Source organism: Anguilla rostrata, chromosome 16, assembly GCF_018555375.3.
Source record: "Anguilla rostrata isolate EN2019 chromosome 16, ASM1855537v3, whole genome shotgun sequence".
Taxonomy (NCBI): domain Eukaryota; kingdom Metazoa; phylum Chordata; class Actinopteri; order Anguilliformes; family Anguillidae; genus Anguilla; species Anguilla rostrata.
Genome location: NC_057948.1, coordinates 24,360,457 through 24,384,129, shown reverse-complemented (window position 1 = coordinate 24,384,129; position 23,673 = coordinate 24,360,457). Strand labels below are relative to the sequence as shown.

The following is a 23,673-nucleotide window of genomic DNA, read 5'->3' as shown; positions in this document are numbered from 1 at the left end:
AAACGATCAGAAGGAGACGGTAAGGAAGGAAAACAATAATAAAAAAAAGTAACTGCCGCCAAGATGCTACAGGGGACCAAAGATAAAATAGACCTGTCAAATACAATGATGAATTTTCCCAAAGGATGGTGTTAGTGACAACCTTGGTGAGACCCCACAGCATGCCTTGGGAGATGCAGTATCATTAAATCCTAGCGCATTGACCAGAGTGTGAGCATAACACTGGGAATAGGAGCCATATACGGAGTCTTCTCATTTCATCAAGGAGGATCTTGTAGGTGTCCCATCTGTCCATATTCTGTTTTTCTGTTGCAGTGAGGTCCCAACCTTATGCACTACTGATTCATGCTACATTTTATTTTGATGTCCTAAAAAATATACCAAAGTACAATTTTTGATGACATTTTTTGCCAAATAAATAACATTGAAATTGGCATTTCCAAGAGCCCTTTTTCTCCCTTTCAAACAAAAATGCACAGATGTGAACCAAGCTGATACTGTGACACCAAAACTGCCAACCAAACTGAGTTTTGTTACCATTGCATCCCTAGCATGCACAGACTAGAAACACAATTAATTTGTTTCCATTTTAAAATACAGAGCCTTAAGAAAGGCAGTTCTCATTACCTAGCATTCAATACCATCAACAACACTCAATACCCCTGCCATCGATGACAGCTGTAGGGAATATGGGGAATGACTTTAAGATTGGCAATCTCTCTCCTGATTAATTTCGGCTCTGTTGTGGGATATTGCAATGTTAACCCATCTCTCTGCTCGTCTTCCTTCACTGTGGTTAATGATTCAGTGCTACTGCCTCACACCTCCTGCCAATACCAGGAACATCAGGACGAGGGCCAGATTCCCTCAGGTGCCCTTGTTTGTGCTGTAGCAATAGTGTCTTTATATAGTGGGAAAGGTGGGCTGCAGGGCAATGAGTCTTTATTAATTATCCCTGGTATGCCCCATACCCACAGTGAGTTTTGCTCCTTAATGGAGGAGTCAGATCAAAGATCAATATGTTTGGTTGTACTGCTTAATTACTTGCATGGTCCAGCATTCGTAATTGTTCTGTGAGAATTAACCAAATTCAGAGTCCGCTTTGAATATGTTTCATCTAGTTTTTACATGTAATATTTACATCAGAAACTATTGAACATTTAATGACATCATGTATTTAGCTGATTATGGCCCAATCGTCATGTTTGATATAAGCTGTTTCCTTCACTTGAAAAGCTTGTCTTCATCACGGAAATGATCTCTACTTCCACTATGACTCATGGCAAGCTAATCAATGTTGTGACTGGGTTTTGAGCTTCTGTGTTCATTCGCATAAAAAGTTCAGGCTGGTCATTCGGTCAGACTCTTGGCTTGCAGGATCCAATAAATTGAAGAGAATTACTTTATTGAGCACACTTCCCATTGAAAGATGTGCAAGACAGAATTTGTGGGGTTTAAGAAGATGATGATGTCTTTCATTTATTTTTATCAGATCTTTGACTTTCTGGCAAAAATATTCACAGTAAAACACAATAAAACAGTTCTTTTGAGCACAGACTTCAATCTGAATGATCTAAAATAATTATGCAAGTTGAAAGATAATAAATTGTCTGAATGAAAGCAAACAGGATTGTATTTAGCATTAAAAACACCAGAAAGTGAATGTTCACTTTTGTAGATGGAACCTTGGTGCTGTTCAAAACGATTATAATCATCATGTCTTTTCGTCTAAGAAAACAATTTTCATCTAACAATTAAAAGATACATAAATTAATTGTCCAATACGGACAGACACTGCCATCCTTGAGATTAATGTTGATTGGGCCGCGATATGAAAACACAGTAATAAGCTGAAGGATATGATTGCTGCTGCCTTACAGGCTGACCTTTCGGAACTCATCATTACTTCATTATCATTGTTTTTCATTACGGCACAATAATAACACAGCCAATGGAAGAAAAGAACACAACCGTTTAAATGGCATTCTAATGTCCTATTGCGTTTGGCAGAGGGGACCAGAATGAACGAATTGCTATTATTAACCCAATCCAGCAATGTGGTGCTTTCAAGTAATCCGTCATGTATCCCAAAAGAGCAGTTTACAATATTAAAATGCCTGCCCTTTCCCCCATTCAAACATGCTCCCACCTATTTTCTAAGGATCCCACTCAGACGACAAGGCATAACCTTTCCCATCCACAGGGCTGGTTTTCCCTATTTAAAATCTGAATATAAAACGGCGAGACTAGGTCACTGCTCCTAAAAGACAAACTCAGAAACCCAAGGTTCCAGACTCTGGGCATACAGGCTTCTGTCAAAACAGCGACTTGTTTGTAATTACAGTCCGTGAAAAAAGTGAAGTTGGCCTTTAAGAAAACGTGACAGCTAGCTGGTAAAGATTGGACAGTCTACATTCACACACGACAGTTGGTAGCTTTCTGTTTGTGTGTGTTTATTTGTGTGCGTGTGCGTGTTAGAGCGAGTGAGTGAGACAGCCAGGCGCAGACAGGAGATTAAAGGAAATATGGATATGGAGCACCTTGGATAAAGCAGTAAAATTCCACACCATCAGGCATATTGCCTGTTTGATCTGAAAGCCAAACAATTCAGAGGTCATTAAATACAGGCAGGCAGCCACAGGCCGTCAGAACTCACTGATAACGCTTATGTCTGTAGGATGTACACACATGGAATGCCAAATAATAACATAATATAACTTGAATTCCAGGAGAAACTCTTTGCTTGCAAGCTTTGTAAACTGTTCTTATTTCCAGTAAGTATATCAAGTACTTTGCAGTTGCAGAGTTACAGCATTGAAGGTTGTAGTAGTAGTAGTGGTAGAAGTAGGGGTGGTAGTAGCAGTACTAGTCATAGCAGTGGCAGATAGTGGCTATGATAATGGTCGTAGTACTGGTGGTACACTATATCACCAAAAGTATCTGAACACCCCTTCATCTGGAGCTAAGGGACGTTCAGTTTCACTAAGGGGCCTGGACAAATTTTGAATACTACCGCATACAATCACATTTTAGGCAGTTTTGTGCTTCCCCAACAGTTTAAGGAAGTTTAAGGAACTTGCCTGTTTCAGCATAACAGTGTGCCCAGGCACACAGTGAGGTTCATACAGAAATGGTTTTGCCAAGAACGGTCTGGAGAGCCAACTGCAAGCCAGGCTTAATGGCCCAATCAGTGCCCAACCTCGCTAATGCTCTTCTGGCTGAATGGAAGCTCGAGTAAAGACTTCCCAGAAGCGTAGAGGTTGTTATAGCAGGGTGGACCAACTCCATATTAATGCCTATAATTTTAGATGTTGAATGTCAGGTGTCCACATACTTTTGGCCATGTAGTGTAGTAGTAGCAGTAATGGAAGTAGTAGCAGAAATAATAGTAACAGCAGAAGTAGTAGCACACTACATTTTTAGTATAAAATGCTCTTACTATAAGTATAAAAAGTATCAACTAACAATGTAACAGAGGTCAGGATGATTCAGGACCACAGTGAAATTTGCCATATTCAGCTTAAAAACTGTAGGAGTCAGTAATAATTACAATACAAAAATTATGAAAAGAAAGATACTGCAGAAAAACTGAAAATGAAGTAATATGAAAAGGCGCCTGAACAAGGCAGAAGGCCACACCGATGGAAAAGATGTGCATACGATTTTCAAAACAATGACAAGTAATTGTTTTGCAAATCAGTAAATGTAATTTACTACATTATAGAAGACACAATTATGTTTATATTCAATCATTTTGTATGTGTTGTAGAAGGTCATGATTAATGCATCCACAGCATTATCTTTTTGCTGAGCAAAACATTTGAGCCTCCATTACGCAATGCACATTCACAAGAATAATAGACAATTTCTTACATATTTATCTTATTCTGACAGTGTAAGAACTCTCAGCTAGGCCTCTGACATTTCAGACTGGGATAATTTGGCCCTTACTCCTCATGTACTGTAGAGGTCCAAAAACCGAAGAAAAAAGAACTCTGCGGTATAGTACATTTCAGTAAAGCAAAGAAAGTAGTACAAAAGAAGCTGAGTGCTGGAAAAAGTCTCTAAATTGAATTAAGGAAAATAAAAACTGGTCACTGCTCATCTACTTTCCAATGGAGTAAAAGCGAACAAGAGGAATTCAAAATGAGCAGATTTCTCTTTATGCAAATCAAAGACTTGGCACATACTGTAAATTAATGCAATGCACATCTGAATTTGGCATTACGTACAATAAAAAGCTCCAGTAATGTAAGCATAAATAAAAACTCTTGAGAAATATATAAATAATTTATTTAATGCTCCTTAACTTTATAGGCTGTCTTCAGATTTTTCTCTGCACTACCTCAGCAGCTGAATTTCTGGCTAGCATTATGGCAAGACGTGCTGTGCTTAGCGTGGCATTGTAGTTATATTTTTACATTACATCTTAAGCTGCACCATTGTAATAGAACAGTTATTTTCCCATGACATCACAGCTGTTTCTATTACAACCTTTGCCCAGATGCGCTACAATTCAGTTTTGCCTGCGCACCACCGAGACTGCTTTTTCCAAATGGCTATTATAAGATTGATTCATTTTCATGCTCACAATGGTTGATTTCATCAGGCACCCAGCAAAATTGTGAATCGGCATTTTAAATTCACATAAAATCACAGTAATAGAAATGTATACCATGCTCAACCATGAATGCCACAATAATTACATACAGGTGTGATATACTGCTAATTTTCACAGAAAGAGAGGATGGGAGAGTGAGGAAAAGAGAGAAATTACTTGAGTTACAACTCGTAGTGTTAAATGAGATTAATAGCTAATGCCAGTGTTTTCGGAAAACAACTTGCATGTAACTTCTAGATGCACAGAAGACATCATTAAAAACTGGCAGCAGCAAAATACATCATGACAATCAATTTTGTGGTGATCGGGCTAAACATATGGTGGCTTGCTAATGTTACCTTCAAATGTGTTCAGTGGTGGAAGAGCAGGTGGACTGAAGGATGGCACTTCATCGCACCCCAGGCCTTTAGTCTCTCCGCGATGCAGGGAACACAGTGTACACCCCAGGCTGCTTTTGTGACACTTCCATATGTTGCTGCAACTGGCACATTTGTATAATTACTTCTGTATCAGGCAAAGGCAAGGTAGGCACTTAATTCAATCTGATGGACTTTTGATTAAATTTCATTTAGAAAAATATATAGGGTTCATCACAGATACAGTAGATCATATGACTAATGTCTTTAATCACAGCCTATATCCATAAACAGAACAGCAGCTTACAATATCGTCACAATTAATATGACTTTTCCACAGCTCATTTGGCTGCTATTGACATTTTGCCAACATTGCATAGAAACAGCATTATTTCCCTTAAAGAACCTGTTCCAGTAACATCAGCAATAAAGTTTTATGCTTCGTCAAAGCTCTTGTATAATTACCATGCACACCCAGGCACCACAAATACGGTACAAATGAGGACACTAGTAAACCCCAGATCTAACCATCTTTTTCTTTTTTCTTAACAAAATACAAGGAACTTGTAAATAACACATTTAAAACATCTGCCAGGTGAAAGAACAAACAAATTTATGGGGACCAAATAGCCCTTCAGCAGTAACTGACTGCAAGTGATTATTTTTTAAGACCATTATGCTACACCCACCCCACCTCCATTTTCAAATTTTTCACTTTTTCCATTTTCAATGTACGTCCCATTCAGTTATTCTACATTACACATATCGCACATTACATTCATACATTATTACATATTATTTTGACACTGATGTAAAATGCACCAGACTTCAGGAAGCTACTCAATTAATTTCTCTTATTAGTGTGAATCATTATCACGCAATTGATATCACAGCAATACAAATGAGCTATCATCCTTTTAGGATTACAGAAATACATCAGTGTAAACAGTATACATGTAAAGTAGAAAATTAAGATGGAGGCATTTTGCTTTTACCCACTGACGAACTGCTTTATATATTCGGTTGAAAGTATTTGTAGTTCAGCCACATGAAAAATGTGGCGTCAACAGTGCTATTGCTTCTATAATAAGAGATCAGTCATAATGGATAATGAAAGAAATAATGTATTCAAATGATTTCTAAATTCACAAAAACTGCATACGTCACAGAAGCAGAGATTCAAAAGGTGCCGCTTGAGGACCCACAGGTTCACTAGTCTATGTGAGGAGTGTATGTATATAGGAGTGTATGTTGTAATATATAGTTTTTTTGTGAGGTGTGTGCATACAATGTTATATGGCCTCCTATACATTGTCAGGTTAGTGAATGGCCAACTGAAGGTTCATTATGGTGAGGGGAGATGACATACCCTTTCTGGTGCCTGTGGTTAATGATTTTGTGTGTGTGCCGGGCAGTGATTGCTCTCAGTGGTGAACTTAGTCTCCATGGAAACCAGACTAGATTCATACAGCGCTCTAGCTAAAACCCCAACACAGACACTACAGTACTAGTAGTACATATAGGGATTAGGAATACATAGTATGATTTATCACCCTGTGTCAACCTAGGTTTTAAGAAGAAAAAAAAAGGTGATGCTCATTTTCTGAGAATATATCAGATAGTAATACACCAGTTGAATATTTGTAAAACAAATCACACTATAGGATATAATGTAAGCTTGCATTTGCCTAGATTTTTCCAGAGCTACAACTGAAAGTTTTCCCTTCCACTGTATAAGTAAGCACTGCATTTCCTCATCTGTAGTTGGAATCAGCAGGAAAGATTACATTAACATATTTTACATCACATTTATAGTAGAATGCAATTTTGCACAAATCCATTTTCAAAATAGTTATTCATTTCAATTTTTTGTGCATATCTTACAATTTCTTTCTTTTATTCCACAATTTGGAATCCGCAGTCATAGTTAAAGCCCGCAACAACCTCTATCAGTACAGGCGGAATAGCACCATCATGTACTGTTCCTGAAGATCTACCATCCGATAGGTTTTTATTTCAACCTTAATTTGGCACGCCTGATCCTACTAATTAGCAGCTTTTGCTGTTGAAAGAGGTGTGCTTTGTTAGGGTCAGATTGAAAACCTGCAGGATGGTGGATCTCCAGGGACAGGGTTGGAAACCACTGATGTACTGTACATCACACACAATGCACCAGCCACCTATTCTTCTTTATTCTTCAGTCCATCAGATGGGTTAGCCAGTTAAAGCACCAGAGAACTGCAACCAACACAACTGGCACAGACAGACCACAGGCTAGCAATCTGCAATGGAGTCACAGTTATGCAATAAAGCAGAGAAAACGTTCATTCTGCTGAATGTTTGTAATCAGACCAGACAAACCGAACGCACCTCCAGGAATTGTCAGTTGCTCATAGCGACTAACAATACTCAGTTTATGGCACTTAGTTATCAATTGTACATAATATTCTGCTAATGTGAGAATTCCTGTTAGTATTCCTCTCTGAATATTTAATATTTAAACTTCGTGTTTCATGTTCCTAGGTAATAGTTTTTATTGAGTGATGCTTCAAATATCTTCCGGTGCCTCCCTATATTAGTGTGAAAATGGTGCATGATGTACACATTGTTTGAAAATGAGAGATATAAAAATATCAAGACAGATTCAAGTATTCATGAAATATGGAAATGGTCACAACAGGCATTTTGTTTCTCATATGATGTTTTTGATCAATGAATTACAGTCCCTTTTCTTTAAATCCCCATTTGACTCTTAGGCAATAAAAAAAACATGATCAATCTTTGAATTTCTCACTAAATATATTTACATGACAAACAATTCGCCATCAGTGCAATACTCAGGAATGTTGCATAATTACCAAATGTTATACTCTTTCCTTTTAAAATAAAAAAATAAACATGGACTGGTTGAAGCTGATACAATTGATGTAGAAGCAACATTTGCAACTTTAAAACTGGTTGACAGTTTAAAAAAATTAAAGTATATGAGAATCACCCCATCAACAACCAGGTTATGTAGCACTGAAAAAGTCACATAGCACATGTACATATGTATGTATATATCTTGCAGGTAATGGATTGATTTTTTGTACAAACATTTTAATATAACTTTGGCAGTTTCTCAGGAACAGTTGTTTTTTCATATGAAACGATATCAAACTAACATCAGTGTTACGTAAGCTTGCCTTCAAAAGCTCATGTTCACAGTGATAATTCAGAAAGGCAGGAAGCCAATGGAAAAATAATAATAATAATAATAATAATAATAATGATGATTTTTTAAAAACAATTTTAAAGAAAAAAATGTTTCCACCCTTTCTATTTACTGATTGTGAGGGAGGCTGTCCTCCTTGTTATAAAATTACAAAGACTTATGAAGGTTTAATAGCAGTCATTGCCCTTTTTTTTCCTAAAAAAATTGCCTATTTTCAGGTCACAAAATTCAAAGCGTAAGACCCAAGCCAACGTTTGGTGTGAGATTGAGAGGACAGGGATGAAAACAGGATATACACAACGTGTTGTGTAGAGCACTGTATCAAAAGATCACTGCAGATGAAAACATGTAACAATTCTAAACCTTCGAATGAAGAATGAATGAGAACACTGGGCAAAATAATGATACCTAATTCACCATGGGGTTTTTTTTGTACTTTTTTTGTATTTTTCCCTATGGTTTGGCACTTCATCTGAACAAATTTCAGTTCAAAAAGACTAAATTTAGTACAAAAATTTATTTAATATCTCATTAAACATAACTCAGAGAATATAGTACTTCAGAGCAAGTATCGGTAAACACTTGTACGTACTGTACTTAAAAATGAAACATTCCGACAGATGTTTTACACACATGCACGAAACGAACGACACACAACTTGTCTCCACAGTCCGCACGGGAGCGGTCCCCCGGGCGCGCCCTGGCGTGCTTTATGACACTTCTTCAGGAGATCGCGTCTCCGACTTCAGACGCACAAACTCTTTGGCCACTTCATCGTTGGTCCTCTGGGAGAGTATTCTCATGATGGTCAGTCCAGTGTCGTCCATGGAGATGTTCCTGACCAGCGGGTACCAGGCCGAACTGCTCGCCTTCCCTGCCAGCTCCTTCAGCTGTATGACGGTCATCCCGACCACGCGGTCCTCCCGGGCGAAGCAGTAGTCCTTCACCGAGATGTGAAGCTCGTAGGCGTCCGGCTCATGCTCGTTGCTCAGAACACTAGCCAATTGAAACACAGGTGTGGTGTCAGCAAGGTAGAACACTATGCACAAGATTACAGAATTTACGCAGAAATAGCATACACACCAAGGATGTGCATTCATACTATGCCTACCACTGATGCAAAAGCTTATTTCATTTAATTTCAATATATGTAGGTGGTTGTACAGTCCACTCCTGATAGATGCATACGCTCAGGACTGAAGTGACATTAGGAAACTGGAATATGCACAAGAATAAAATAAGCTGAAGTGGGGATCAGCCTAATGCTATGCAATAGAATGGAGTATGCAATTATTTAATTGCAGGAAACTAACTTGTGGTATACACAAATGTACCACCTTTTTTGTTTCAATAAAAAACTACTAATCCATCATGAACTCAGGGGCTGTGACTTACAACTGGAAGGCTTCATTGTACTTGGGAGACCAGTTGTTGTTCTTGGTCTTGGTGCCAAATTTCCGCTTTTTATCAGCAAGGTGGGGCCCAACGGCATTGACCTCCACAAAGGGGCGGAACATGGCATTGGTCTGCCAGATGAGGTTGTTCACGGCAACAACTGGAAGAGGAGAGGACGCAAGGACATGGGATGAGGGGACAGCACGAAACCATTACATTTCAGGAATTTAGCAGATGCTCTTATCCAGAGCGGCTTACACTGTCTCAGAATTTTGAAAATAATTCCAAAAAACCTACTCTTCAAAGGGTTAAGTGTTAACACACTACGGAGAGCACAGGGGTGTGTCACTCATGAGTTAGAGTGCTTCCTAAATGCCTGTCATTATGCAAACTATTTCAGATTTCAAATACATGTTTTTTTTTATAATATAGAAAATAAAACCAGATGGCAAAAGCTTGACTTTCATATAATTGGGTATGCTTCATAATTACCATAAAATATTTCATAAAGTACTTTCTCTCAGACCATTCTTTTTTTCCCATATTACACACCGTCCCTGGAGTGGCAGTTTCTGAATGAAAAGTTGATATTTTTAATTATTTATTTCTGCCGTAAACACATTGATGAGGACGCGGGCTCTGAGGGAAAGTTCTGGAGTCCGTCAGACTTACCCTTCACGTTGACTTTGTGCTCCCCGGTGCCAGGATGGGAAATGAGGTCCAACTGAATGGACACCTCACCCACCGATGCACTGGATGACTGACCTGGAGTTCCCAAAACAAAACGCAGTAATCGATGAGTCATCAGTCTGGCTTATTTCCTCTGAGTGCACACTGGTTTGGGAAACATGGATTCAATTAACATCATTAACATTCATTTAGTCCATAACTTTGGCTCACAATTAAACACAACAGTGAGCTTCTTGTAATCCAAGCTGTAACTGTCACCTGACTAAACAGTCATGGTCCTTTCAAATAAAGCAACCATTACTTATTTGGGCAGATGAGACAAACTACAGGGGTTTTATTATAATGGTATATCACGGTATAATGATCCCTGATTGCATTACAACGGAGGGAAACATGCATACTGTCAGTGTTGGGAGCAGTTATAATGTTATTACACATAGTTAAATTAGCAGTTTAATAGCATTTTATAGCAATTTGCTCATAGTTCAGCTACATTCAAATCTGTGCAGTCGTTGTAGTAGTTAATTACTTTTTTTTGTCATTTTGAGATGTAGTTAATGACAGGAACTACCCACTGCTTTTGGCCCTAAAATATTTATTTTCCAATCCTCTTTGGCAAAACTACTGCCTCCTTTCTCTATTTTCCCTCTAATCCTGACTGGTGCGAAGCTCAACACTCCACTAATAGCTGCCAATCGCCACACATTGCTGGTTCTCCTCATGAGCAAAATGAAGGCGTTGCTCATGCATGCATCCTGTCTGGGGAACATAGTAATGATACATTTTTGATTTTTCTTTTAACAAATTATGTAGCACTACATTTTGAGTAATTGTAGTTTCAAAAGCTCTTTAGGGTAGCTTTGCTGTAGTTCAACTACTTGAATATATAGTAGTATGCTTTCAGAACAGTTTCCCACACACTGCATATAGTATGTAGAAAGAATAGTTTTGGAACAGGAATTAGCCTTCAGAAAGCTGAGTAAATTAAACACTCACAATCAAGATTGCTATTAGGCCTGCTGACCACAATAAGTCAATACAAGTAAGATTGCTGTTACTGACCACGGCAAATGAAAAGAGGCAAAATGATTGTTGCCTGCATTGCAATTACCAACTGCATTAAGCCAACACAAGCAAGCTTACTTTTACCTACTGCACCAATAAGGGTGAGAGGAATTCATGTTTTATGGTCAAGCCACAATGTGTGTGATACCATTAGGAACACAGTTTATTAGCTGTATTGATGCATCACTGCATGGAAACAGAAATGAATCTTTCATAATGAAATAAACAATGCTGCTTATGAGTGTTTTGGTGTTATTTACAAACAAAAAAAAATCTGTAAATTCTCATTATAGACATTAATATGACAAAGTTTCCAGGGCCACAACCATAACACAACTGTTGCTTTTCCCAGAGTGATATTTTCATGAGCCCAGGCGTGTGGTTGAAATGGCCATGTACTGTATACATAAGTTAATGGTCTCAGGAGCAACATATTCAGCAGTTACATTAAGGAGCAATGCTTATGCAATTCAGAAAATACCACAGTATCACATGATCATGATGCTATAACTCAAAAACAACATTACATTTAGTGAATTTTGCACTTTGGCTGAAAGGCTTCTGAGAACTGGTCATGGAGGATCCGTGAAATTTCCCTCACACTCATAACTGACACAATTCGAAACATGAATAGGCAAGCCTGATAGATAACAAATTAGCCGACATCAACCTTCGGAAAATTGGTAACTATCTTCTAGAAACAAAAACAAAAAAAACAAACAAACAAAATAACACAAAGCTATATGAGGACACAGGGGACATGCTGCAGTTCAGGATATATCAGCACATGTAGAAGGGTGTCAGGTGCGGGGCAGGGGGCTATTTGACAGCCCGTCGACCCCAGCAGACAGAGAGGGGCCTGGAAAATTGCTCCTACTTTCGCTCATTATCTCTCCTCTCTTGAAGCTCCAAATAAAATATAAATCTGCGCTGGACACCACCGTGCACTCAGATAAATCACGGACATTTACCGCGTGAACTCTGACCCTTAGATATTCACAAGCTACACCAAGAGAATAAACATCAAAGGACTGTCACACCGGCCCACCTTTAAATCAGCTATAATTAGCATCACTGAACAACTGAAGCATCTTTAAACTCCCACAGTTATTCTGCAGCCATTCTGTCACTGGTTCCGTAGCTGACCCTCATTATTGCGTAGCATTCAAGCTTTGCATTCACCCTCAGAGTAAGAGGACAGGTAATGTTCTGGCCCTTTGGAAATCGCCTTAGAAATTTTTCCTACACATCACCTTTTCTTTTTTCCCTTTGGAATTTCTCTTTGCATACAGCATACTATTTTAGTCCACTCCTAACACTGTAACATACTGTGGTTTTATGGTACTTTTCTTAGTTACAGAGGGTAAAATTTCCCCGCCCCGACCAGCTGATATGTTGCTTAACCTGCAAACATTTATTTATCTCTGATAGATCATACCAAATGAACCAATGCAAAAATACATGCATACATCTTTACATGTTTTAAATCAGACAGAACAGTCATGAGCTTAGTCAAGGCCAGCTCTGAACCAGACTTTTCCAACTTGTTTAACACATTAACATTTTCTCTTTCAAAATCCTCATTGCAGAGTCAAAGCAGTAGCGACTACATAGAGTAGTTACAACATGGAATTATTTGGGAATTACAGAAGAATTATAAATCTCATCAAGTGGAATTACTGGATTCAGTCGATACATAAAAATGTGAGATTTGAGAAATGAAATGGACATTCGGATATTGTTTAATCCTTGGTGCTAGACATTCAGCTACCAAATAATGACAGGGTAAATAAGCCCATAGACTGCAAGAGAAAAACAAGGTTTTCTGCAACAACACATCAGATTATTAATACTAATTCCAAAGTGCATCTCTGCATGTGATAATTGTTGTCTGGCTGGAAATGGGATTCATCACAGATAAAATAGTTGAGTTTTAAAAAATCTGAAAATGAATTTGGCCAACCTTATCTATTTTCCAAAGCTAATTACACATTTAATTATGTTCTTTTATGGCTGTGATGAACCTGTGGAAAACCTGTGGGGATACTGCTAGAAGCTCTACTGTCTATTAATTCACACAGAGAGGAATGAGCCGGTGATTCTTTTGGCAAATTCATTGAGATTCTTTACTGTACTTTGTGGTTTAAACAAATGCTAAAGAACAGGAAGTGGGCTGTAGCAGCACTGCCTTTCAAGTGCTGGCAGTTCTAGAACATTGTAACTGATGGGACTGTCACACTAAATTAAGCAGGCCTTTGTGTTTTTTTTTAGACCCACAGTTCACCCTGTTCCTGGGAACAGGAATTCTTGACTAACCGCTTTTCAAAATATCTTTCTTTCTCGGACGTTGCCTTCTTTCTACCACAAGGAGCAAAATAGTGAACCCGTCTCTGTTCTCTGTTCTTCCCTGCTGGTATGGCACAAGGATATGAAAAACATAAATGACCTAACCATTACCATCTTTGACAGGATGTCAGAACCATCAGTATGACTAATGTGGATGTATGTCCTTCCTTAGGTTGCCTTTGTCACACAGAGTTAGTAAGCAACAGCAAAGCTAAAGTAGGGTAAAGCCAGCCAGCTACTATATCTCCAGAGACATGGAACAGTGCCACAGCATGTAACACTTTAAGGTGTAAAATATGTGATTAGAATGTTCTTACCTGAACATTCTAACGATGATGTAACAATCTCTACTGGTACAGTTCTAGAACAATGACATAGAATTTTGAAGAAAAAAACAACAACAAAAAACCTTCCAAAAACACTACTCTTCAAAGGGTTAAATACCTGTAAAGCAAGCATCCTTTGAGGTACAAAGAGCAATGATCAGCAGTCAAATACTCCCTTTGTACAGAGACTAGTGCAGTCTTCCATACTGCTGCACATAGCCAACAGAGAGAGGCCCATGAAGCTACAGTGACTTGGGGGAGCTGGGTTTCCTACATATCATGGGGGGTCTCTCTGTCGTCACAAGGACAAAACAGCAAACATTTCCAGGGAAATTACCAAAAAAAAGGTGAGTGGGTCAAAGGAAATTCAATGGAGAGGAAAATTACATCATGTTGCACCATGCCGCACCCTCTGGAAATGGTGTAATAAGAAAGGTCACAGAAGAGCTGGGATTGTGCCACCCACTGATGAACTTTGCCGGGGCAGGAATGACTAACCAGCCACTTTCCCCACAACAGTGAGCAAGACTCCATTTATTTATTCCCACAATTCAAACACAGCTATCTGCAAAAGACAAAAACAAACAAACATGTAGATGTGGCAGGGACAAGGGTGTTACGATCTACAAACACACTCCCTCGACACATCCAGAGGGTTAAGGGATTCTCTTTCGCTCCTGATTAAGGTCATTTATATTGAGAGAAAATCATCATCCGTGGTTCAGTGCTTAGCCGAATCACACAGGGATTTCAGTATGTAGCTGCAGCCATTTCAAAGTGAACAAGCAAGAATCTTCTCAGATACCCGACCACGCAGTATACTGCAGAATAAACACTAAAGGCAATCCAAAGAATGCTAAGCTCTCATTGGCATTTGAACGTAATATTTTGGTGCAAAAGGCAAGGGGTGCACATACCAAACCAAACTTCAAAGGAAAATGCCACACTTCTCTGAGAAGCACATAAAGAACATATTGAAATTATCTTTGCTCAGGTGACCATCCCTGTAAAAACCAAGCAGACAGCATTACCACCCCTTTGAGGTAAAAAAAAAAAAACATAATTTGTGTTAGCAGCTGTTGACAAGTGTATGGAATCAGAACAAACAGTAAGTGTAATTATGAACTGTGGAGGCTTTCCAATTAGAGGGTTTTATACTCTGGAGGAACAGGAGCTCAAAATGCAAGCTTGCGTGTCTTTAATTGAGTTACAACTGCAGGCATTGCCTTATTTATCATCCATCTGACCAGGACTGCCTCTGCAGCTGCTATAACTACTACAGTGAGTTAGCGCACAAATTCTGAAGATTGTGTAATCCTGTCCATTGTCTAATCATGCCTTTGGCCAGTCTGGCTCTTGTCACTGGATTGGAGGCAGCCCAATGCTATTAGGCACCAAGGTACATGAAGAACATTGGCTTATCTCCTGCACAACATGCTTTTCAGCAGATTCCAAATCCAAGTCTCATCTTGCTGTGGACACAAAACTCTGTAGGTGTACATATCAACATACTGTACATATCAAGAAACTGATGGGAAATTGTAATTTCGCCACACATAAAAATCACAAACCACACATTGCAATAATGCATCACAAACTCAAATGTGTGAATGGAAAAAAAAAAAAAAACTCAAATTATAAAAATATTTTCTATAAGTACTACCTCCACAAAAAATGTGAGAAAATATCTAAGGACTCAGAATACAGAGTACAGTAAATTACACTGTTATTTATTGTTTTTGGTGTACATTGCCGCCCCTGAAAAGCTAAAAGCCAAGGCAACCACCACAACCCCCATCCCTCCCCCAACACACACACACACAATTCCAGGCTGAAAGTGGATACTCTGCCTGGTTTGATGCACTACAAATTATGAAAGGTAAGGTAAATTAAGCACAGCTCCAAACCAGACCTTGGTGTAATCATGGACAGAGAGTGAGATCTATTGTATTCCATTTCCAAACTGGGATATCCATCCTTCTTCCAAACGAGAATACATAATCAAAACAGCCTTTCAAAGCAAAGGGTCAGGACAAACTGACAAACTAATAAATGCAACCAAACCAAATAAATGCAACCAAATACAGCAGTCTTACCTTGGGAGGGCTGGGTGCTTACGTACTTCTTGATCAAGGCATCTGTAGTTTGTGTGTAAAGGCTAAGCGCGTACTTCAAAGACTTCAGCTCTGGACTCTTCTCCAAGTACGTCTTCTTCAGGCCGTTTCCTCCAGCGTGGAAATATTGCTATGCAGAAAGGACCAGAAGCTGTTCAGTCCCCATTCATTTCAACTGAAATAGCATCTACAGAAAGCAGCACACAATATGCACACTTAGTCATGTATGTGCATACTCTGGCTAGCACTTTCAATCTCTGTCTCTCTGCTGCTCACTATTCGCCTGTCTGTTCACAAAAACATAATATACATCTAGTTTCTCCCTGGCAGGATTCCACCGCAGAGAAAAACAGAACATTATTGAACAATAAAAATCATCTGTATTTGCATTAACTTCAGGGTGACATTCAACACAAGACTTTCTATAAATAGAAGCGTTACACTATTACCCCACAGCATTGGCTTGGGGAGCTGTGATGCACTTCTGATACCAGCAGGAAGGGAAGAGGAAAGAATAAAACATCTAAACTGTTTTTTCAGCTTTATTAATACAGATGAGGTTCACCTCATATCAGCCCTGTGGCAATCATCGCCTGCAACCCCCCCCCCCCCCCCTCCTCCACACAAAACAGGGTGAGCTCACCTCCTGGGGTGCAACCTGTTCACACTGCAGTCTGATACAGACACACAGACACAGCCTCACTTATGGCAAAAAGACTAGGGCCTGTATCAAAATACTCCCTGTCAGTTTCACGACAGCTACTTAACTCTACTGCAGACCTCGCTGACCAATTAAATCAGGCACAAACACAAGCCGCAATGTGAGAAAAATGAGATAATGGTTATCTGTGGCCAGGACCCCTTTGCAGATTAACTGTTTGTTCTGTTTGCTTTGTGGCTTTTGTCTCGCTGGATTATTCAGTGCTCTTATTGATTTGTCAGGTGCTGTAGACGCGTAACTGGATTCTTTTTGCAATCGGCACCAAAGTAAACATGGCGCAATAACTTAGCGCACCACAAAATCCTGGTGCAAAGCTTATGTGTGTTTAGCTCACAAAGAGACCATCAGGGTAAGAGCTGTATAAATAAATAATAACACTGATGTAATTGCAGTATTACTCCTGTACTTTTCTGGAATTATTCATGTTGTTATGAGTTGGTAAACTCATAAGTGGTCAAACATTAATGCTTTCGATCCTATCCATCAAGTTTAAGTAGTGGTTGAGTTAATCGGATAAATCCCTATAAATTTCAATGGTCATCAACTGCCAAAGTGTCACAAATAAATCAACTACATTTGTGATTATATCATGATGTTTATTTCACTCAGAAAGAACCTTGCCAAGAAGCATCAAGCTGGAGGGCTTCCAGGACTCTCCAGATGCACCATTAAGAAATATGAGTGTTATTAAGGATAACAAAAGGAAATAACCACTAGCAACTTACAAATCAGACCCATTATAGGTATATAAAAAAAAACAACATTTTTTTAAAATTCATTAAACTCCAGTAAGCACAACATTAACATTTTCAAACTACAGTCTACCAAAAGACAAAGGTCACACAACATGTCAAGCCAGCTCCAAGTACCTACAGTATTTGACATAGCACAGAGGGATTATATTTGCACCAGTGCATCAGTGTAGTTCATATGTCTTCTAATATGTCTGCTTATCTTCAGCAAAGCATGTTCTTCCTCACTCTTGGTCTATATATGACCCACATCTTTTGGGCCCAACTGTAGGGGAGGCAATTTGCTCTGGGCCTACATCAGCTATATCTCACCCAGAATTCCAGGGTAAGAGCAATGGTCCCAAACCACATACATGGTCAGAACATGGTCAACTAAATAAACTTTACGTCTACAGGTAAACATTAAAAAAAAAACACAATGTGGCGCAATTACTTCAGAATAATTTGTTCCCATGGCAGCCTCAAATACCTGGCATGAAGCCAACAGCTCAGCATCACACAGACCGTTTAAAAGGATTAAAGTACTGCTCTCATTCTTTTCCCTCTTTAATCAGAGATCATCCCCACTGCTCTTGCTGCGTAGTAGCTAAGTAGCCCTGTCGACAGGGTTTATTACAGCTCCATTGCATAGTAAATCATTCTCTCTCTCTCTTACCCTCACTATCCCTACTCATAATGCCTTAGCATTGGTAATATACCATTATTCCATCTTCATTCCCTGAACTTTATATCACCATGTCATTACTCCTGTAAACTGAATACCAGACCCTGCTGTTCGACTGGCTTCAGCATCTGGTCAAATCTTCTGTCTCCACCCCTCTCCTCAGAAGGGGACTCTCTTTCATGTGCTCTTCTAACTGCAAACAATGTGGCCAACTATACACATGGCAGCTCTGACAAACTCTGTGCTAGCTAGCGATGTAGTGTTTCAGGAAACTATGAGCTCTGTTTATGGTGGCGTAGTGAGCGTGTCGCAGGGTAGAGGGCGGTGTGGAATTGCAGGAAAGGGCACTGCTCTTTTTTAAATGTTGCATAGCGCGTCATGCAAAAGCTGCACCGCGATGAGTGACCCGTTACCGCGTGGAACATAATTGATTTTCACCGTCTCCGAGGAGGCCGCCGCCCTGTTAGGATCAATCAGGAGGCAGAAATTCTCTTCATCAGCATTCCAAAGAGGAGACTCAATTAAGAAAGTTAGGTGAGGTCCTGCTGAGAGTTTTTGAGCCAGACAGAGCATCAATGATGGTGACTGCAAGTTTATAATTACTTCTCCTACTACTTCTGAAAACTGTGGTTTTGCTACTGATTTGTACTGAGAGCAGGAGACGAGAAGTGCACATTGGATCTGCAGGTAAGGGGAAGATCTACTGTTCGAGACAGGCAACTTCTGCAATGCATGATGGGTACCTTGATGGTGGGCAGAACCAAATCCATGGCCGCACACTGCCGGGGAGACAGGCTTCGAGCTTCCTCTCGAATCACATGCTCCTACCAACAAGAAAATACGAATCAGAACAAGCACATACTCATCAGGAGCATATTCCCAGCTATAAGGCATTATAACCGCTGAAAGTATTGCAGAAAAGTGCAACAGTTAATTCTCTTCTCTTAGCAGGCAAATATTTACCTCGGTGTGCTTTTAAATCCTGTACAATTCCAACATTGTGAATTATTCTGGATAAGAGTGTTTAATAAATATCATCATTGAAATGTAATAACAAGAAGCAATACATTTAAAATATTGTTACCTTCTAACAGTGTCTTTCTCAGCAAGAGGCAAACAAGAGGACACTCCTAATAACTAAGACTACAGTGTACAGTCTGGCACTGGAACAGATGCATGCAAATCCAGGCTTTCCTTCCTTGAAAATTTCTGCATCCTTAAACAGGAGCACATTTAATCCCCCAGAAATGCCACTGACATGAGTCCAGAGCTTGAGAGAGCGCATTATCAATATGCCAATTGAGACAATCATCTTCAGAGCATTTAATACAATGTAAATTACAGGCCTAGATCAGTGCTCGGTCTCAAAACAACATGTATCACACAAATGACCTGCTTAGCAAGGTGATTACGCTTCTCTCCTGCTGTGCACCGTCACAGAAGAGGAGCAGGCGCTAACATACGATATATCGCGCTTCCCCTCACTGCTGTTACAATACTGAAGCTGAAGCTCTGACTGCTTTTTCTAATCAAACAGGGAGGAGGCCGACCACTCGTGAGAAGCTGTTTATCGATTCCTCTCCTTTAAAGGTCACTTTTTAAAGACCAGATCCCATGCAACAGCTTTAATGCTTTGTCGAATCTTATTGATTATGTGTTAACGCTGGGTTAGTGTGTACCGACAGGGCCGGGATTAGGAAAGTCCAAGACTGCCTATTACTCTCTATTAAAGTCAACTCATAGCTTCTGGCCAGGACAAATAGGTCCTGATCCTGGCACTGCCAGTCATTATAGTTCATTAACTAATATAGTTAGGATAAACTACTCCGCTTGAAGGACCAATCTACTGTAACGATTGCTAAAAGATATAAGCCATTGCAGAAAATCCAATTTTCTCCTGATTTCTTAAAAAATTATGCTCAAGTTTCAATTGTGAACATTTTATGAAGAGTAGGCATGATGAAAGATTATATAAGAATTACTCTGCTCTCCAGTACTCTTTTTCTTCATGATGATGTTCCAAACAGTTGATTTTGGTAAGCCTAAGTTTGGCTAAGGTTTGACATATGTCACCGATTGTTGCTTTCTTATTTCTCAGGCTCATAACAGCTTCCTTGACTTTCATTAACAATCAAAAAGGCAATCAAAAGCCTAGAATCAAGACCAGATACTGAAAGCTCGCATATACCTGCACTAAGGAAGCAACTGAACACACCTGATTAATCAAAAAACATCTGTAAAGCCATTTGTCCCAGAAATTATGGTACCCTGAAAAATGAATTTAAAAAGTGCATACATGGTGAAACTAAATTGTAAGAAAACACCCTTTAATAAAAGCTGAGAATGTGCACTTCAGCCACATGAGAATTGTTTGATTACAGATAAATTGTGGACTACAGAGCCAAAAGCCAAAAAACAAAAACAAAAAAAAAAAAAAACGTATTTGTCCAATTATGGAGCTCACTGTATACACACACACACACACACACACACACACACACACACACACACTTTTTTTTCAGTCATGAATCATTTGACATCTGCAGTGAAACTGGGTAAGGCCCTGTCCACACTAACACATCTATGAATATCTGTCTTTAACTAGTTTACATTATTGATCAATAATAGAATATTCAAGAGTGCAACAAGGGCTCTGATAAGAAGCTCAAAGTGGCCCTTCCACAGCTGATATACCAGTACCCAAATGCTCAGGGTGTCCAACCACATACTTTCACTGTTTTCCTCACAGTGTTCTGCCTGATAGCTCTTGTATAGACTATTACGACACACATCTACAGATACAGCTATAAAGACCCTAACTGTGTGTATTTTAGGACACTGATTTACCTTGTGAACCTGGATTCAATCATTGCTGTACAGCAAGATATGAAGCATGGATTCTATAAACATTTGTCCTCCAGCTCAAACTGTGAAAGTAGACTGCTTTTTATCTAGGTGATTGTTGAACTTGCAGATCAATTTTTATGAAGAAAAAACATTTAGCAGTATCTTAAAGATGTATTTTCAACAAGACCAGATGTGGTCTTGCTGAAAAGCACAAATATGGTCCTCGTTGTCCTAGTTACAAAAATTCCTTCTGAAAATATTGACATTTCACACACTAGGAAGCAATATTAATAAAGCATCTCCAGATATCAACTTAAATTTGAAATTGTACTTCAAATATTAATTTTCACAAAACCGTTAGAAAGGAAAAAGCAGACGTGAACCTCTGGATGATTTGTGAAGGCTCTGTTGAAGTCCCACATACAGTGCTGACCATCCAAAGGAACATCTCCAGAAAGAGATCCAGAAGAAAGCAGTGCACCCTCTCAGGATTGCAACAGGACAATTTTTTATTCCCTCAGAATTCCGGCAAAACAGGAATCTTATCAGCAGTGGGAATGGCTGACAGACAAGTCCAGACATCGACAAAGGACAAAAAGCCATACCTTTAATTTGGAGAGCTGTCCCAAGTCCTTGGCAGCACTGAAAATCATCTGTGCTCCCTGCTGCTTCAAGAAAAGAAAATATTTACATTTTATTTCTTCATTGGAAATTTGTGAAAAAACATGCATCACAGTATCACCTGGACTCTCAAATCTAATCAAGTATTGCACATGCTGCCACTAAGGTGGCTCGGATGCATTAGAGCATATATATAATAACTCAACACCCCGTGGAAAGGACAATGTTAGCATATGCATGGGTTATGTGTGAGGAAAAGATGATGAGGTTCCTCATTATCATTGTAACTGAGTATGCAATATAAGGAGTCCAAATGAGACATCCAGGCACAAGTTTTTTATTATTTGAGATGTGTTTAACTCACATTAAGATGATTACTATCCAAGACAATGCATGATTATTGTAAGCAATATAACTGTCAGTACTTTATAAGATAAATATTAATAGTTGATATCAAACATATCAATTTTAAAAAGCATACAACTGATGTTATTTCATTGCTGCCAAGAGAAGACCAGATCACATTTCTGTACGGTATATCATGCTGTGAGCAAAAGCCAGTGCTTGTTTGTTCATGCATTGTCTGTTTGGAATGCCAGCTACACATTCTATTTGATGCCTAGTACCACAACAATAAACAGATGTCATTTTTGTTTCTTCTAATTCATGTTTCTTGCTTTGTTTTCCATTGCTTATGCCAGACGTATAAAATTCAAATCCAGGAAGGCCACAGTTTCTGCAGGTATTTTGTGGGTTCAGTACTCTATTAAGGCCCTGAAAACAAGGTGTGTAGATTATTTAGCCAATTAATGACTTAAATGAATCACTGCTGGTGAAACGCACTTAAAATCGACAGACGCTGCAGCCCCCCAGGACTGGATTTAGACACCCATGGTTTAGGCCAAACAACTTCATCGCCATTTTAGTAGCATAAATTACAGTAATTTCTATTCGTGTTACAGTAACTATTTATGTTAATTATGTAGCCTGAGTGCAAAGGGGTAAAGGGCTGTGGTAGCAACTTACACTCTGGTCAGTCAGGGGAGGCAGTACGATCTGTCTCTCGATGGTGTTCAAGACAATCTTCCACAGTTCTTTCAGAACTCTCTTTAGGACAGTCTTCTCACAGATCTTAGCAAACAAAATCAAACTGCAGGACAGAACAAAGCACAACATCAATACAAACAGCTAAGCTGAAAAGGCTCAGTTCAAGCAGCAGTACTCTCAGGAATGCTCTCAAGCCATCTGAATAAAAAGTTTATAAAAATAAAAAAGTTTTTACGAATGATTCCCAAAAAAATGTTTCGTCGAGGTATCATGAACAGATACCTGCATTGCATGTTATTACTGCTACCTAGCCTGCAAATATTTACACAGGCATATACCTTTAAAAACCGCAAACAATCATGAATGTCAGAATTCAATAAACCTGAATATGTGGAATAAATGCTACAACCTTATATTTTAATCCTCCTGAATTTATGAATTTGTGGGCTTAGGGAGGTAGAAAAAACTTTGGACTGGAAAGGATTTAACATTTGCATATGATTAAGAGGATTCCCTGTAATACCCTGTTGGCCTCAATGTTGCTTTGATGAAGGGTCTGAGAGGAAATTTGTCAAGCAGATATGAAATTAAGTTCAAATACTATTATTACTATTGCACTTTTTAATGAAATTCAGAATTTACACAAGGACGATTGTGTATAAAGGCCATGACGAAATTCCCTCTCTGCAGACTATTTCCACCAAAGACGGATACCTATACTGCTGCTCAATACATAAATGCATATACTGAGTTACTGAAGCATTTATACTTTGTTTCATTGAACGTTAAGCCTTAACTATAACCAAAAAGTAAATGCAACTGCTAAAATGTGCTGGCAAGCGTTTATTAAGTCATTGCAGAGTATGCATTGCAAATCATTGTGAATAAGTTAAG

The 23,673-nt window shown here is 39.0% G+C and overlaps 1 protein-coding gene across 1 annotated transcript in view; it reads right to left on the bottom strand.

The window, feature by feature from the left end:
* Nucleotides 1-5,222: 5,222 nt before the first annotated feature.
* The window catches only part of LOC135241967 (protein unc-13 homolog C-like), a 95,441-nt gene continuing 76,990 nt past the window's right edge, over nt 5,223-23,673 (bottom strand). Inside the window, exons 26-32 of the mRNA XM_064312800.1 lie at nt 22,759-22,882; nt 21,717-21,779; nt 19,008-19,088; nt 16,110-16,257; nt 10,259-10,351; nt 9,587-9,746; nt 5,223-9,187 (exon numbers count right to left, since the gene is read on the bottom strand). Coding sequence (XP_064168870.1) covers nt 8,902-9,187; nt 9,587-9,746; nt 10,259-10,351; nt 16,110-16,257; nt 19,008-19,088; nt 21,717-21,779; nt 22,759-22,882 — 955 coding nt within the window. The 3' untranslated portion in view covers nt 5,223-8,901. The remainder of the gene's footprint in view (nt 9,188-9,586; nt 9,747-10,258; nt 10,352-16,109; nt 16,258-19,007; nt 19,089-21,716; nt 21,780-22,758; nt 22,883-23,673) is intronic.